A 17828-nucleotide genomic window follows, 5' to 3' on the forward strand; every position below is an offset into this window, starting at 1 on the left:
TTAGACTGAGGTAAAGGACATAACCTCTGACTCAGAGGGCATATAAATTCATTGTATTATTTATATCCCTAGTCAATATTATTCAGCTTTGGAGAAACTGCTCGAACTGAAAGAATTGGACAGAGCCCTCATCAACGTCTTTAGGGCTACCCTACTGTTCCTAGAGTGGATAACACAGTCAAGAGCAACAACAGTTAAACAAATATGACGTAGGCCAGCTGCATTAATAGGGCTGAAGCCAGAATCTCCACACGACGTTGTCTGTCGTACTGAGCAGGGAAGGCGGGTGTTGCACCCTGGCCCGCCATCCTTCCAGATACCCCAGTAGCTCCTTCGTCACCACCTGGTATCTGCACCAAAGAAAAAGAAGGAAGAAACGGTTGTAGGCTTAATACTTGTCGATTTCACGAAGGTCATTTGAGCAAACTTTTTATTATTGTTTTCTTCCCGTAGAAGACGACAAGCAAACATCAAATTAACAACCTGATCCACTTTTATACTCCTTGATGAACAGGGAAAGAAAGAGAGAAACAAACATTTTCCACCAATCTCTCCGGCCTGAAAATCAAATTCGATCGTGGGCTGGATACAGAATACCACCATTGCATCACCACTTTCCCCCCGAGTGAGTAATGGGCTTACTGAAGAGACTGATGGTGGTAGACGGTACAGTAATTGGCTGGCTGTTGGAGTGTTGAGTGAGTGTACGAAGAAATATAAGAAGGATTGAATTAGAGCATCCAGAAGATATGAACAAACATGACAATTTGAAAACAAAAGAATGCTTCCAAAAACACAATCACTATGGTTAAAAAAAAAAAAAAAAAAAAAAAAAAACCATAGCACTTCACAAACACAAACACTGCACTTCGATAGCAAAATAATAACACGCATGGAAAAAGAGCAACAAAATTTCAAAAACATATATCTTGCTTCCAAAACTTGACACGGCGCCTAGAAAAGACATAATATGCACCAATAACTCACTCCTCCGTCTGTGGGTTGATGGGTGGGAGGTCTTCATAGGGGTCGTGAGTGAGGTCGTAAAGGTGAGGCTCGTGTGTCAGGTTGTGCACGTCGGCGATGCAACTGCAGTACATTTTAGTCCCCCACCCACACTGCGTACTGCCACTGTGCCATCGGGTTTTGTATAGGTATAGCTTGTATACATGTTCACCTGGGTAATAAGAGGAAGATGTAATAAAAGAATCTGTCTGATTATGACTTTTTTTTCTGTTGCATATCTTAGTGTTTCTCGAGCTCTGCCAGAGTCCCGTCTGGTTCGTTCCAACAAACAAAGCCGTCAAGTTTGCTATTGGTGATGCTTTCCTAGTAAATGCCTTCTGGGGACACTACAGGAGTGAAGTTAGGATTCTGAAGCTTTGGGGAAGTTGGGAGCAAGAAGTCCATGACCTAGATTCACGAACGAAGATCGATTTCTGGTCATAACCACATTTTTTTGTTTTTTTAAAAAAGTCAAGGAATGAAGCGTGCAGTCTTCTCATGTCACTTGTACCTCTTCAAAATATCCTAATTATCAGAGGAAAATTATTGTTGGTTATACTTTTTCTGAATGAAGAATAATGAAAAGAGTGCTTGCAATCTTCTCATGTTCCTAGTTCTTCCCGCAAAATCACATCTAAGTTACAACAAGAAATTGATCGTACATAATTTCAAGAATCCCACGCCAGGCCTTTATCACAGGTAGTGTTCCAAAAGTTAATATCATTGCTTTCAGCTACTGTTTCCACGAGACTGATTTTTGTGGAGCGGAGGGGGGGGGGCGGATTCTTTAAAGTTTTTGTATCGCAACTTGACTCTAGTCTTTGCTGTGGATGTTTGAATGTCTGAGAATCTAAGTTTGCCAATGCAAAATCTCTAGGGTAATGAAGTTAGGTAAATAGTGAAGGTAATAAGAATAAGTAGGAGGGAAGATTTTCAGTAAAGTAGGTTTAGGAGAAATGGAAGTATTATAAATACTGCGAGTAAGTGCGTAGATTAATGCGAGGATAGAGGGAAGCTCATTGTACATGCGACCAGTTAAGTCTGATGTATGTTGCCAACGAGTGACAGGCTGGAGAGAAAATATTTCAGACAATCAGTAGGTTAATAGATAGGTCGACATGGTCAGACAGAAGAATGTTATGGTTAGACTTGTAATGAGTTGCAGGAAAGTGTTAACAGATAAAGACTGCAAAAAACAGTGATAGAACTGGGGGCAGACAGAATAAAATAATAGATCAGAGTAAATAAATGCAAACACGTGTATAAATAAAAGAAGAAAAATGTACATATACTGTAGGTTCTTGTAGCCTAGCGAATTCTGCATTAATTATTTAAGAATGCAATCACTGCTCAAACAAGAATTATAGCATTCTTCCATAATCTCCACGAGTCTGGCCTTTGTGTACGTTGTCCTAAATTTAAGCCGCTAGGCTTGGGGTACCAGCTGAGATCATCACATCTCAGCCATTACACTGACTGTCAGACAAGGAAATGAAAGCCTCCCTAGCTTTACCTTTCAGTTCCTCATGACATTCTAAGACAGACGAAGTTCTTTTGGTTTTAGTATTTGGAAATATTTAATGGCGTCGTAATGACAGATCATAATCTAACGTGTTCGGTGTCTTCAAAATGTATGCGCATTCAGGAACACATAGGATTTTTAGTTGTGTCGTTCCAAATTCATATTTAGCCTATCCTGTCTGAGTCTTGTCTGCTTATCTTGGCACATAACCTAAACAGTTAATGCTGAGCTTATAATCTAGTGATTTTTTTTTTTTTTTTTTTGGGGGGGGAGGGGGGACTGAGCATGTGCAGTAGCCTGTTTCTTTTAGAGTTGCCGTATCTCAGACTGAATATTAAGACCGTGACACAGGTTTCATTTCCAACAGGGGCTCATTTTTTTCAGTAGAAGAACGTCATTCTCAGGACCAACAACAAACTCTGTCCACGTAACTAAGAAAAGCATATTTTTTGTTATTTTAGTCACTGGGAAATTCTAACTCCAAATATGGTACAAATTTTCGTTCTGCCCCGGTGAACTTTTCCATCGAAGCTAGTGTTGGCTCAGATCTCTAGGAACTATGTACATCGTTTATCCCAATCTGATCCATTATTATGCAATGTAATATAAATTACTGAAAATTAACGTTATCTATTTTGATTGTTTTGCCACAATAAGAAAGCTTCGCCTTCAGTGTTTTTAAGATATGTGCAACACAAACAAAAAATGAAGACCCTAAGGTAGCTTCTTGTGTAACATCAACAAGATCTGAGGACAAAGGTGTCGAAGAACGCATGTGTAAATTTTACATTTGCCTCAATAACTGGCTAACTGCGTGCTTAACAGTAACCATGTTCCTCTCACATGATAACAGGAACCACAGCTATTTAAAATAAAAAGTTACAACGCTAAAACTTTTGTGGTTTTTCTCTAAAATGTGTTGCAAAGAAAAAACTTTAGTACTTTCCACTGGGCTAAATGGCAAAATATTAAGCCAAAATTATTCAACGAACATTTTTATGGTAGGATTTTCAACCAAATAGTTATTTTTCAATTAGTTTCTGATATACTTGAATTTCAAACATGCAATTTTGAAAATAAAAATGAGTAAATTATATACCTAGGGTACCTTCATGTATATTATCAAAATTGAAAAAAATAATAATAATATTGACCAAAACAATAAGCTTCGCCATTAATACGGCGAAGCTTAACTAACTAGAGTCACTGAATTCCAAAAAAAAATAATAATAATAAAATAAAATATAAAAATGTATACCCTGGCTGAGATCGCCAAGACCTGTAAGATGCACATTGGATAACAAAGAATAATAATAAATACTCAGTAAAGTTTGCACAGGAATGTAAAAAAAATAAGGTCAGTGAAAACACCTGATTTCAGTGACAAATGTTTGGAGCTGAATAATGTATTTTAAAAGGAAAGGAATACACAGCATTTCATCATACATTACTGGTTACTTGAGATACAAGAAGGACCGATTGAGGGATAATATTATGTAAGATAACGATGCTAGCAAGTATCTGTTTACAGTTTTCAACACCAGGTTAAAGGAGGGCTCACAAGTATATATTAATTATATATTGATATAAAAGGAACGAGTTGGACAATGCCTCCTCATATAAGCTCGCATATTCCACGCCAACAAAGGTTTAGTAGATGAGCTGCGTGGTAGCAGCTCCCTGACGTGATCATTATGCTGATAGAGGACTATGGGAACAAAGCACGTCATACCCGTGTTGGTAAGAAAGTACAGTAACACCGGTGGGGCTGGCGTAAGGTGGCAAGACACGCCTGGTCCTGGCAATGAAATTCATGCAGAAAGTTTTACTCTTCTGACCAAGAATTGATCATGTGACCTCAGATTCATCACCTTCCTAGCAACCACCAGAGCTTAACCACTTACTCCTGTATTTGGTCAAGTAATTCCTTTTAAGCACATTTTCCTTTGTTTATGTTCAGACCATACCCTGCAGACATTATGCAACTGAACTCATTACACGGTGGACAGCACAAAGGCCCAATATTTACCTGCATGAAGTCTCATGGCATGAATTGATTGTCCACAATGATGTAGAAATATTCTCTTTTCCATTTGTTTCTTCATTGCCCCTTCCTTCTCCTCTTGTATTAGCAATGGAGAGATGTCAACACCGTCCATCTCCTGAAAATACGCTGTATTGTGGTCTAATGATAAAATTCTGAGGTGAGTTAGGATGATGATGAGGCACGAATGGTTTGAAACTCCCAAAGGTGACAGGAGGTTTCAGTATATTAGACAAATGCTACCAAGACTTTCTGGTTTTAGTATATTAGCAAACTGCCACCAAGACTGTCTTATACTGCACATTCCACTTCACGTATAATGTATGTACTGTAATATGAAGCTTATATTCACTACCTAAAGGCGATGACACCCGTCTCACAAGACTTGAATGGTGTGCTAGTGTGTCTGTTTCAGAGGTGTGGTGCTTCAGCGTGAATAGTTTATACATTGTAAGCTGACAGATTCGACTCAGAAGGTGTGGTAGTGTGCCTTTTCAATGTTGTGTGTAGTCGTGACAGATAACGTAGATGATGGGTTGTTTATATAAACAGGCGGAAAGGACGTTAAAGCTGTGGGAATGTGTGTGTTTTAGTGCTATGGTGTGATGATGTGCGTGTTGTGAACGTAACGAACCTTGTAGGCAGCGTGAGGCAGGAGTTGTGCGAGGGGAGGGAGGCCAGCAAGGGAGAGGACGGTGGGCATGAGATCCATGAGTGAGGTGGGCGTGTCCACGGTCGCCCTAGCAGGCAGTCTTCCCGCCCACCGGTAGATCCCACCCACTCTCACACCGCCCTCACTCCCACCCTGACGTTTCCCTCCTGCCACAGATGGGATAAGAATGTAACCCCTTGGAATTTGGGAGACATTTTTTTTTAAAATAAATTCTTGCTGCTAGCATGCTACCAGACAATTCTTCTGAAAATAATAATACCGTCTCGTACTGAAGGAGTTTATTAAAGATATCAAGTAACCCCTACAGGTTGAAAAAAAAAAATCTTAAACCTAATGATAATCATCAGATGGCAAGAAGACATAAAAAGACGTATATGGACACTACAGTCCTTCCAAAATATCGAGATCGTTTGGGCGTTGTCCCTCAAGGGAATTCCCCTACATGCGACGTTGCCACAGTTTCTACTGGGCCAATTATAGGATTAGAGACACTCTTCAAGCGATAACCCTCACTCCCAACTTACTACCTCTCTCTGTAGTGCCACACATTTGATATTCATGTATGTATTTAGAAGTACTGTAATTTTTAAGTTAGATAGGGTGTAACCTGAATATTAGTTTATAAGTTCCTACCCTAAGTAGTAATTCATATGTTAATGATTAATGTAGGGCTAACTCTATTTTTATATGTATGTATCTCTGTATCTATGCAGTGGGTGATGTAATTGTGGATGTTGAGCTATGGGAATTCCTCAGTCTGGTCGAGTAACGAATAACAGATGCGCGCAACTTTTCTTGTCATTGTTGGGCGCCGAGTTTAAACCTTAAACAGAATAATGATGAATATACAGTTCTTTCCGTGACCTAGTTGTGAAATGTTTACTAATGAAGCTGCTAGGACCCAAATATGTAAGATTAACAGTCCAAAAGGCCTAAATAATGTCATTTGTGAGGATTTAAAGGTCCCGTTTATCTTGGCAGTCACTAGATGGCATGAGCTGCCTTACCATTCAAAGTGAGATAGTGATAGAATCAGTATCTAAATTAAGTAAGGAATAAATCCCAAATTTTCCCCAATTCAATCAAAAGTCCTGGCGTCATGGGTACACTGCTAAATAAATTGTAAAGAGAATTGAAACCCATTATATTTCAAAAACACCACCTCATTTGACTTAGCAGTGGCGTCGCTAGCGAGCTCACTCGAGCCCCAGACGTCGTATATAATGGACGTTTGTTCAGGTGAGCCATCCACATTTCTTCTTCCTCCCCCTCTTTTTTCTTTGTTTAATCCTTACTTGTCATGGACTATACGAAGTAATATTGTTGAAAGTTTAACGTAGTGACTCGAGCCCCAGACGTCGTATATAATGGACGTTTGTTCAGTCCCCAGACTCCGGCGACGTCAGTGTGGACATGAGGCTTTCCCATAGTATTGTCCAAAGACTTGAGCATACACATTACACTATCCATGAATTATTATATAAACCAAATGTAATTGTAACAGTATTATTGATCTATCAAGTGAATTTTATTTTGTAAATAAGAAATGGAAATTTGGAAGTGATGTAATCTGGTAATGGAAGAGAGAAATTCAAAACCATTAAACGTTTTCTTTCTTGTAACTAAGGTTAGGAAGTTAGGAGCGTGGAAGGGAATTTAGTGACTGTGAGCAATGATGTAATTTTTGAATTATACCTCGAGACTAAACAAGCCCGAGTGATTATGTATTCTTAGTGATTATACAATGTTTGAATAGTACCTCGAGGCTAAACAAGCCCGAGTGATTACGAATTCTTAGTGATTATGTTTTTTTTTCTGAATTATTCCTCGAGGCTAAACAAGCCCGAGTGATTATGTATTTCTAGTGATTATATAGCAATGATGATTATGAACTGTAAATAGTACTGAATTGATATTGGATTCTAGAGAATTATCTGATGAGAGTATATTATATGGCTGAAAATGAACACGAGTAATCATTCTTATTGGTTCGAGGCTATGCCAGCCCGAACAGATAACTCATGCTCGTAAAAAGGTCTCTGACTTGAGGCTATTGTCGAGCCCAAGAATAACTGACAAAAAGAAAGTATGGTACAATAACTCCATACATCGCTTGTATGTATCAAATTGTTTTCGCCCGGCAATAATGTTGGAGGAATGATCATCCAAAACCCTGGTAACATGTACAATCTTCTCTCATACTAAAAAGGGTCATGTAATTAAAAATGTTTTGTGGAAACTAGCATCAAGTTATTAAAGTAGAGTAAAGTATATATCATTTTCTTTTCTTTATTGGTGTACCTAATCAAGGAAATTATATCCTCAAGCCAAATTCACTCCCCTTCCAATTCAAGATTCCTTCGCTGAGGGAATGACGACCACCCGTAGTACTGAATAAATCTAAGCTCGGCCAAAAACTACAAACGCTACCACAATTCTTTCTTTTCTTAAATATTTACCTTCTACTATACTAAGTCGAGTACCACTTATATTATCCATGGATGAGTTGATCAGTACCAACAACAGGTAAGATTATAAATATCCGTCATTACACTGATTGAAGAATACCGGTGGGATAAAAATCACTAGCATTACACTGGATGAAGAATAACGGTGGGGATAGTAAAATTCTTACCGTTACACGGGTGTCAACCGGTGGTGGGATAACATTTCCAGCATTACATCTCTCTCTCTCTCTCTCTCTCTCTCTCTCTCTCTCTCTCTCTTTGCATATAAAGCAACATTATATGGAGATTTATTTCTATAGAGGCTATAGTGTTTTATGAATTATTAGAATTTGAGGAAAAACCTCCTGACTGCCTGCCTGCCTGTCTGTCTGTCTGTCTGTCTTTCTCTCTCTCTCTCTCTCTCTCTGCGTATAAAATCAACATTTTATGGAGTCTATACGGTTTTATGAATTATTGGTCCTCTGTTTGCCTTGTTTTCTAAAAAATACTTATTTATGCTGTAAATAAGTTCTTTTTCTCGACTGTGGAGCAGATGAGGGCGGGTAGTAGGGGTAGGAGCTTATCTTTTAATGGCGGTCAGAGAAAGTGACCTGCAGATTGACACCTGACCTACCCTCACTGACTCACCTACAAGCGTGACAGGATTGGTAATCAACGTTGCCAAGTGTTGAGGTATTTATAAAAAGGCATTGTTATTATTAAAAACAATAGGCATTTTCTTACACAATATAGTCTTAATAGAGAATTATATACATATATACTGTAAATAAATTTCATTTAGAAGTAGTAAATAGCTGACATGAGACAGAGAGGTGTGTTTTGGTACGGATTCGGCAGCGTCGCGCGAAGAGGTATTCCCGTGAGGGACAACGCCCAAACGATCTCGATATTTTGGAAGGACTATAGGGTGGAGCTTAAAAGATTTTTTTTTTTCCTAGTTCTTACCTCTTCATAATGTTTCACTTCAGCTAAAAACATTTGCAAAAATGTTTGAACCTTCTTGTTTAATATTTGCAGAAAAGGCAAAAATAAATAGTTAAATACAGAAATAAATACTTTAATATTTCCAAAAAAATTCAAAAATAAATTTAACAAAAAACGCAGAAACAAATTCTGTACATTGTTCTTATCGTTATGAAACAAACTTAATGGCCTATGTTGATATATATGTTCACCAACAATTTGCCATACACATGTCTTAATGCCTGTAGAAAGTCAAGATAATCAGTGTAATCCACAGGGTCCAATCAATGCCTCTCTTGCTGTCTGGATATTAATAAGATCTGAAACTGTGACTCATCTTTTGCCAAAAGGCCACTGCATTCTTGAATCAGAGCAACGCCACGTTCAGCATGATCATTTACCACTTTGATGGCCCGGTCAGTCTTTGCTGCTTCCTGGAAGTCTTTCCGTGTCTCCCACATGTCTGGATCAGCGTCAAGAAAGGTGTCTCGATGCACCATTATTTCAAAGAGAGTTATCGTCTTGACTGAGACAAAACCTTCAGGGGTCTGGTCCCTGAATGAATATACATTGACACTGATTCGTTTTGTGTGACCCTGGTCAACCTCATAATTTTCCATGGCTCTCACCATCAGTTTCTTTGTTGGAGTACTTACTTCGCTGCCAAAAAGGGCCAATCGAATTAGTTCCGGTGCAAGGTATCACAAGTAATTAGAAAACTTCTGTGCTGTGGCCTTTGATATTGCAGGGTTGAATGTGGTGCAATTCAGAAGTGATTTCAACAGCAGGAAATTGCTGTATGGAGTATTCGATGCTAGGAGACTCATTATCCAAACCTTCAAATAATCCTGTACTGCAAAAACGCACACTTCTTAGTCCCTTTCCCTCTTTCGGTGTCAGGGTGAATTCTCCATAAAACATTGAGATCTTCAAGGAATAAATGACTTTAGACATTCATCGAGCATGGTGCGTGTCTCCAGGTGCCATGAATCGGATTCCTCGTGCTGGAACAGCTCCAAGAAGGACCAATTCTAAAAATTCCCTATAGTCATCTTTGGCTAGTTATCTTGCAGATTCTCTTTTCCTCTTTCTTGAAGATTCTGCAAGAAGAGTCCGATTCATGGCACCTGGGGCCATAAACCATGCTCATTGGATGTCTAACGTTATTCACTCCTCGAAGATCTGGATGCTTCGTGGCCAATTTACCTGAACAAAGAAAGAGGAAAAGATTCAATAGGTCCGTTTTTGTTGTATATGTTTATCTGAAGGTTTAGATAATGGCTCCCCTAGCAGCCAATGCTCCATACAACAACTTCCTGCTGTTGACATCACTTCTGAACTACACCGCAATCAACCCTGCAATATCAAAGGCTAGAGCACTGAAGTTTTCTGTATTACCAGTCACTGGAATTAGGTGAACTGGCCCTTTTTGACAGCCAAGTAAGTGCTTCAACAAAGAAGCAGATGGTGAGCACCATGAAAAGGGATGACGAAGCTGACCAAGGTCATACAAAACGAATTAGTGTCAATGTATAGTCATTCAGTGACCAGATCCCTGAAGGTTTTGTGCCAGTCAAGAGGAAGACTCTGTTTGAAATAATGGAGCTTCGATTGACGTTGATCCAGACATGTGGGAGACACGGGAAAACTTCCAGGAAGCTGCAAAGACTGTCGGAGCCATCAAAGTGGTAAATGATCTTGCTGAACGTGGCGTTGCTTTGATTCTAGAATACAGTGGCCTTTTGACAAAAAACAAGTCACAACTTTAGATCTTACTGAAAATCATTGAGAAGCACCGGCAGCTTTATCCAGACAGCAAGAGACAGACATTGATTGGACCCTGTGGACTACAGTGATTTTTTTTTTTTTCTACAGCCATTGACATGTATGTGACCAATTGCTGATGAACATAAATGTCAACATAAGCCACTAAGCATGTTATATAATGATAAGCAAGATGTACAGAATTTGTTTCTGTGTTTTTGTTAAATTTATTTTCGTATTATTTGAGATGATGGAGCTACATGTAAGTATTATACTTGAAGGTTCAAACTATTTTGTAAATGTTTTTAGCCAAAGTGGAACATTTTTAAGGGGTGAGATCTATGAAAAAAAAAAAAAATTAAGTTCCACTCTACTGGGCACAAGTGGTTATTTGGATTTCTTTAAAATGTTGCATTTTTCTATGATAGCTGAAAAAGCGGCTATATTCATGCTTTACTCTGTATCTTTGTCCATTGCATCCGTTCCGCGACTTTTCTAGTTTAGGCTGACTGAGAATCAGACTTCCACTCACTGAACAATTCTTTCTCGATGTGGAGTAGGAAATCCACACCCTGAAGTAAAGTCTGTAAGTCCACCTCTCCCACCTCTCAGGGATTCATTATGTTCTGTTATCCTCCTTCTACCCTCCTTATTTAATTCTATTCATTTAGCTTTGTTCGAATATCACTCACAGCCACAGGTTCTCGCAGCATTTATTTTGCCCTGGCATTATCAATCTCGTTTAATCTGCTCGCTGTTGTATTGCATTCTGTCTTCCTTTAACTTCATCTGCTCTAACCTCATTCTAACACCTGCCTCCCTTTCTTTGCTTCTTCACTCACCCTTAAAGCGTCCATTGTGTCCTCCTATCCTCTCCATGGTGCCTGGCTCCACCGCCTCCAGATGTGCCCCGTGGTCCGAGGCAAAGTAAACGATGGTGTTGTTATCCAGGCCCAGGTCACTTAGGGTTTCCATAATGGCACCCACACCCTCGTCCAACTCCTCTACATTGTCGCCGTACCTGATGGCATGAAATTTGAAAGTGGATTAAATCCAAATACAAAAATTATAGACAGCTGCATGACAAGCAGCTATTTTCCAGAATACTCCTTACACTAACGTCAAGTTTTTCTACACTGTTTCCGTATTTGTTAAGGAACTCGCTTGCTAATGACATGGTTTGATTCTAAGAGATGCTGGAGGTTTTTTCATTTGTGGAGCACTGCTATAGATGGTCAAATGGTCAAGTAGAGTTTTATGGCTTAACTGATCCGGACTACGATGCCTCATATGATTTCGGTCATCCAACAGCCTTCAGCATGGGTATTAAGTGATTAATTGTTACCGTTTATCTACTGTACAGGTGTCAAAGAGTCTTCAGTTATACTTTTTCTATGATTTTTTTTTTATCATTGCCACAAACAGATGATTATCTTAGGAGAGATCCCTCCAAGTGAATTGATTGAGGTTGAAGACTAGAGCAGGGAATCAGCTATTGGGGCGTTGCTTCCAGTGGTTGCACAAACGACAATATCTTTCAGTACTTAAAACCTTCAAAGCCAAGGTCACAATACATGGCGGAGTTCAACATTAGTAAATGGGAATAATCATTTCTTTTTTCATATATATCTATATCTATCTATCTATCCATCTATCTATCTATATATATATATATATATATATATATATATATATATATATATATATATATATATTTATATACATATATATAAATATATATATATATATATATATATATATATATATATATATATATATACATATATATAAATATATATATATATATATATATATATATATATATATATATATATATATATATATATATATATACTAGGAAGAAGGAACCAGGGAGAAGGAACCAAAGACCATGAGACCAGAATAACTGTTCCTTCCAAGAGAAAAACAAAATGCAAGACAGAGCCAAATTCAAGATCCGATCATTTCGAGATGCCTGGACACACCGCGTTTGAAAGACTGGAGATCGTAGGAAGCAAGAAATTCAGACAGAGGGAGATAGTTCCAGAGTTGACCTGTTGCATAAATGAAGGACTGGGAGTAGCGGTTAACTCGTGCATTAGAGAGTTGGACAGAAATGGAATGAGAGTTTGCTGCTAGACGGGTGCTACGTGCCCGTCGTAGAGGTGGAGGATTGCAAGTAGACAAATCAGAGGAGCAGTGACCATTGAAGTAGCGATAGAAAAGATATAAAGATGTACAGTGCGGTGAAGAGACTGAGGTTGAAGGGAGCCAGTACGAGGAGGAGAGTTAATAAGACGAAAAACCATTGACTCCACCCTACTGAGAAGAGCTGTGTGGGGGGAACCTCCCCACACATGAGAGTTGTACTTCACACAGGGGCGGATAAAACTCGTGTATAGAGTCAACAATTGTGCAGGGGTAAAGAAGGAACAGAGTCGGCTTAGCACACCTAATCTCTTGGAAGCAGATTTTACAAGAGATGTAATATGATCTTTCCAAGATAAGTCCCGAGTGAATGAAACCCCAAGCATGTTCAAGGATGATCCAGGATTAAGCTGAATAGTATTAAACGTTAGTGGGTACACCTGTGGAAGATTTTGCTGGGTTGATATGTGTAAGAACTGAGTCTTTGATGCATTAAAAACAACAAGATTATTTTTACCTCACTCAGAGATACGAGCCAAGTCAGACATTATGTGTGCCATAGCCTCATCCCTTGTTTGTTCAAGTAACTGTTGAGACGGACGTTGCATGAACTGAATGGAATGGTGAAGAGTGGAGTCATCAACGTATCAGTGGATAGGGTTATGTGTACAGCTTAGAAGATCATTGATGAATAAACGGAAGAGAGTTGGTGAGAGGACAGAGCCCTGAGGAACACCACTATTGATAGATCTAGAAGAACGATGGCAGTCTACAACAGCGGCTATAGAACGACCAGAAAGGAAGCTAGAGATGAAGGCACAGATCGAAGGATAGAAACCGTAAGAGGGCAGTTTGGAAATTAAAGATTTATGCCAGACTCGATCGAAAGCCTTTGAGATGTCAAGTGCAATGGCAAAGCTTTCGCCAAAGTCCCGAAAGGAAGCTGACCAGGATTCTGAAAGGAAGGTGAGAAGATCGCCAGTGGAGCGTCCCTGACGGAACCCGTACTGACGATCTGGAAAAAGGTTGTGGTAGGAAAGATGCTTTAAAGTTTTTCGATTAAGAATTGACTCAAAAACTTTTGAGATACAGGATGTTCAAGCAATTGGACGATAATTAGAGGGTTGGGAATGGTCACCCTTCTTTGGGACTGGCTGCATGAGAGCAAACTTCCAGCATGAAGGAAAGGTACAAGTTGATAGAAAAAGGGGAAAGAGTTTGCCTAGGCAGGGTGTAAGCACAGAAGCACAGTCCTTGAGAACAACAGGAGGGACCCCATCTGGCCCATATGCCTTGTTAGTATTGAGGCCAGTAATGGCAGAAAATACATCAACTGAAGACATTTTAATGTCAGCCATGAGGAAGTCAGAGGGAAGTCAGCCATGAGGAAGTCAGCATATGAAAGGTTGGTCGGGAGCAATGGCAGGAATCGACAAGACCCTAAGTATCAAAGAAGCAAATAAGGGAAGAGATCTGCTTTATCTGTAGAAGAAATAGCTACAGAACCATTAGGGTAGAAAAGAAGAGGAAAAGATGATGAGGAAAAATTGTTATGGAGGTTTTTAGTGAGGTGCCAGAAGGAGCAAGAAGAATTCAAGTTGGAGAGCTGAGAGCACCCAGTACAGATGAAATTATTTTTAGCTGAGCGAAGAACAGACTTAGCACGATTCCGGGCAGAAACGTAAACATGATGTGATTCAGGGGTGGGTTGGCTCTGGTGCCTGGCCCTCTCCTTGTTGCGGACAGCATTAGAACAAGCGTGATTAAACCAAGGCTTTCTTCCAGTAGTCAAAGGATATGAGAAAGGAATGTATGCTTCCATGCCCGAGAGAATAACCTCCGTAATGCTCAAGGCACACTCAGATGGCTCGCAGCCATGGAAGCAATAATCATTCCAGGTAAAATCAAAGAAGGACTTCCTGAGGGCCTCCCAACCTGCAGCTCCAAAGTGTCCCAGACGATGTTTCTTTGGAGGGTCCACAGGCCATACTGGAGTGATAGGACAGGTTAAGTGATAAGGTTGTGATCGGAGGAGCCCAACAGAGAGAAAAGATTAACAGTGTAAGAAGAAGGATTAGTTGTAAGGAAGAGGTCAAGTATGTTGGAGTTCTCTCCAAGGCAGTCAGGGATAGGGATAGGGTGCTGTAAAAGCTGCTCTAGGTCATTAAGGATAGAAAAGATGTAGGCTTGTTCACCAGGTGGATCAGTGAAAGGAGAGGAGAGCCAAAGATGGTGGTGAACATTGAAATCTCCTAGAATGGAGATTTCAGAGAAATCAGAAATGGATAGAATGTGTTCCATCGTAGAAGTAAGATAGTCAAAGAATTTTTGATAGTAGAATTAGGGGAGAAGTAAACAGCGCAGATATGATTAGTTAGAGAATCACAGGAAAGCTGAAGCCAGAGTGTAGAGAATTCAGAAGAATCAAGGTCAGGAACACAGGAGCAAGATAGGTTGTTGCGTATATATACACAACAGCCACCTTTGGCTTTGAAATGAGTATAGTGAAAGTAGGAGGATACCGAGAAGGGTTTACTGTCAGTTGCCTCAGACCGCTGAGTCTCTGTCAGAAAAAGAAGATGAGGTTTAGGGGAGGAGAGGTGGTGCTCAACAGAGCGAAAATTAGAGGAAAGGCCGCGAATGTTGCAGAAATGAAGAAGTGAGTCAGACAGTGGTTCCAGACAGCTCAAGTCGTCACTGGGAGAGGGGCGGAAGGTGGGGGCATTTATGTTCCCCGCCCTGGGGACTCCGAGGCTGAGTGTTGTGTAGCCATGATTTTTATTTTTTTGAATTTTGGAAAAAGGAGTGTAGTATGTAATGTGCATGTAGTTTGGTGTAGATAGTTGGAGAAACTTATATTAGAGAGCATGCTGGCCTACTCTCTATGTTACTGAGACAATGAAAAAGTTCAGCAAAGGGGGATGGTCAGGAACTAGTCCTGAGGGCTGATGAAACGCGAGCTCCAGCTCTCCCTGTCATCAGCTTTCCATCCACCTTGGAAGTACTGCCCTGCTCGACTGGTGATATATATCGTGGTGGCAGTTAGATAATTGTCGTTAGCCCTCATGACATTGGTTATGCTGCTGATATTCGTGGTGACGATAATTTACTAGATTTCAATGACAATTTGGTATATAACAGTGTTTCACTTACTCGTTATATATATATATATATATATATATATATATATATATATATATATATATATATATATATATATTAGGGTTGTCCCAGTTTTCGATCTTGCGAATTTTTAGGACGATACGCCCCGAAATCCTTCCATATAACACGAAAACATGTCATGCAAAATATTTTTCAAAAATATTTTTACTTAGAGGTCGCTCATCGGCCTTTTATGTTATTACGTATCGCCACATTCAGCTTGTCCCACATACAACTTGTCACAGAAATGTCTTTCACAGAATTTCGGTGTCTTGAAACTACTCAGTTCTGCATTGTACAAAGATTTAAATTCATAGCACCTAGGCAGATCACAGGTGCCTACTGTGAACCAGCCGTGGCAGTTAGATAATTGTCGTTAGCCCTCATGACATTGGTTATGCTGCTGATATTCGTGGTGACGATAATTTACTAGATTTCAATGACAATTTGGTATATAACAGTGTTTCACTTACTCGTTAAGTGCATAGAAATGTCACTGTTGTGTACTGATAGCATACAGTGACAATCTAAATGCACTCTTTAATTGCATGCTTTCTGCATTTACTGGCAATCTTACATAATTACTGATAACTGGTTGAACTGTGTGCCCGTATTCCAGTTCGACAAACATGCAATTCCAAGAAAAAAATGGAGATTTTGCTTCAGTTGCAGTCTCTTAAGAAAAACAAGGGCAGGACAACACCGGCACAAGTCCAGGGTGAGCAGTCATTAAAAGATACTTTGGATGACCTTTTCGATATTGCACATGCTAACGCCCTGAAACTGATCACAATAGAAGAGGACAAGCAGTGTCTCATCAGTCAGCGTATGAAAGGTCGGCTGGGGGCAATGGCAGGAATCGACAAGACCCTAAGTATCAATGAAGCAAATAAATGCCACTGTAAGTATATGGAGCTCAAATGAAGAGAAAAGGCCACTACTGCATTTACGCAGGCTCATGAAATCGCTGAATTGGAGAGCAGCAGCAGCAGTGCTTTGTCATCTGGGGATGAGTCCAGTGGTAAATGTATGACTCCTGTAAATGAAGACATAAATGTAAGTCTTCCTTCACCACCAACACGTGGTCAGAAAGTTGTGCTGAGGCAAAATTTGTCGGCCACTCAGGATCGATATCAACTGTCTGAGCACGCTGCTCTGATGATTCTCGGAGAAACAGCAAAAGCTTTGGGTCATGATTTCAGTTCATTAATTCTGAACCGCAGCAGCATCAGGCGACAGCGACAGAAATGGCACAATGAGACGGTGATGAGTACGTTGAATGAGTTCGCTCTCGACGAAGTAATCGTCGTACACTGGGATGGAAAGTTTCTTCCAGACCTCACCAACAATGAAAACGTGGACTGACTTCCGTTCATCATCTCGTCAAGTGGTAATTCTTAGCTTTTAGAAGTTCCAAAACTAGAATCAGGGACCGATCTACAGCAAGCACAAGCCACGGTCAGAGCACTGAAGCGGTGGGGAGTTGCAGAAAGGGTACAAGGCATCTGCTTCGACACAACAAGCGCAAACACGGGTCGCCACAAAGGAGCATACATTATGGTGGAACAGCTACTGGACAGGGAACTCTTGTAACTCACCTGCCATCATCACATCTTAGAACTACTTGCAGGAACTGCTTTCAAGGCAGCCATGCATGTTGCACCGGCACCAGAAGTACTGCTCTTCAAGCGATTTCAAACATTTTTGAGTTCAATTGACCAGGAGCACTTCCAAGACGCATCATCTGATGAAGTAGTTGCAGCTCAACTTGAAGATATCAAGGAGGAGGTCTTGACCTTTGTTTTCACTACACTTCTGCACAAGCAGCCTCGAGATGATTACCGTGAGCTACTCGAGCTGACTGCCATCTTCCTCGGTTCATCACCACCACGAGGTACTTGTTTTCATAAGCCCAGTGTGATGCATCAAGCACGATGGATGTCAAAGGTAATCTACACATTCAAAGTGTGGATGTTTCGTTCACAGTTTACCTTGACCATCAGTGAAGAGAGTGGTCTCCGTGACCTGTGTGTGTTTTACACACGCTTCTACGTCAAGGCCTTGATAACAGCACCACTC

The 17828-nt window shown here is 40.1% G+C and overlaps 1 protein-coding gene across 1 annotated transcript in view; it reads right to left on the minus strand.

Annotated features, from left to right (window-relative positions):
- Positions 1–223: 223 nt before the first annotated feature.
- The window catches only part of LOC145390993 (arylsulfatase H-like), a 145448-nt gene continuing 127843 nt past the window's right edge, over positions 224–17828 (minus strand). The window contains exons 7-11 of the mRNA XM_080265725.1: positions 11282–11460; positions 5202–5390; positions 4557–4700; positions 988–1177; positions 224–350 (exon numbers count right to left, since the gene is read on the minus strand). Of these exons, the coding sequence (XP_080121851.1) occupies positions 224–350; positions 988–1177; positions 4557–4700; positions 5202–5390; positions 11282–11460 (829 nt within the window). The remainder of the gene's footprint in view (positions 351–987; positions 1178–4556; positions 4701–5201; positions 5391–11281; positions 11461–17828) is intronic.

Source organism: Coenobita brevimanus, chromosome 16 (genome assembly GCF_032717465.1).
Source record: "Coenobita brevimanus isolate Jiangsu-jjx chromosome 16, ASM3271746v2, whole genome shotgun sequence".
Lineage (NCBI taxonomy): Eukaryota > Metazoa > Arthropoda > Malacostraca > Decapoda > Coenobitidae > Coenobita > Coenobita brevimanus.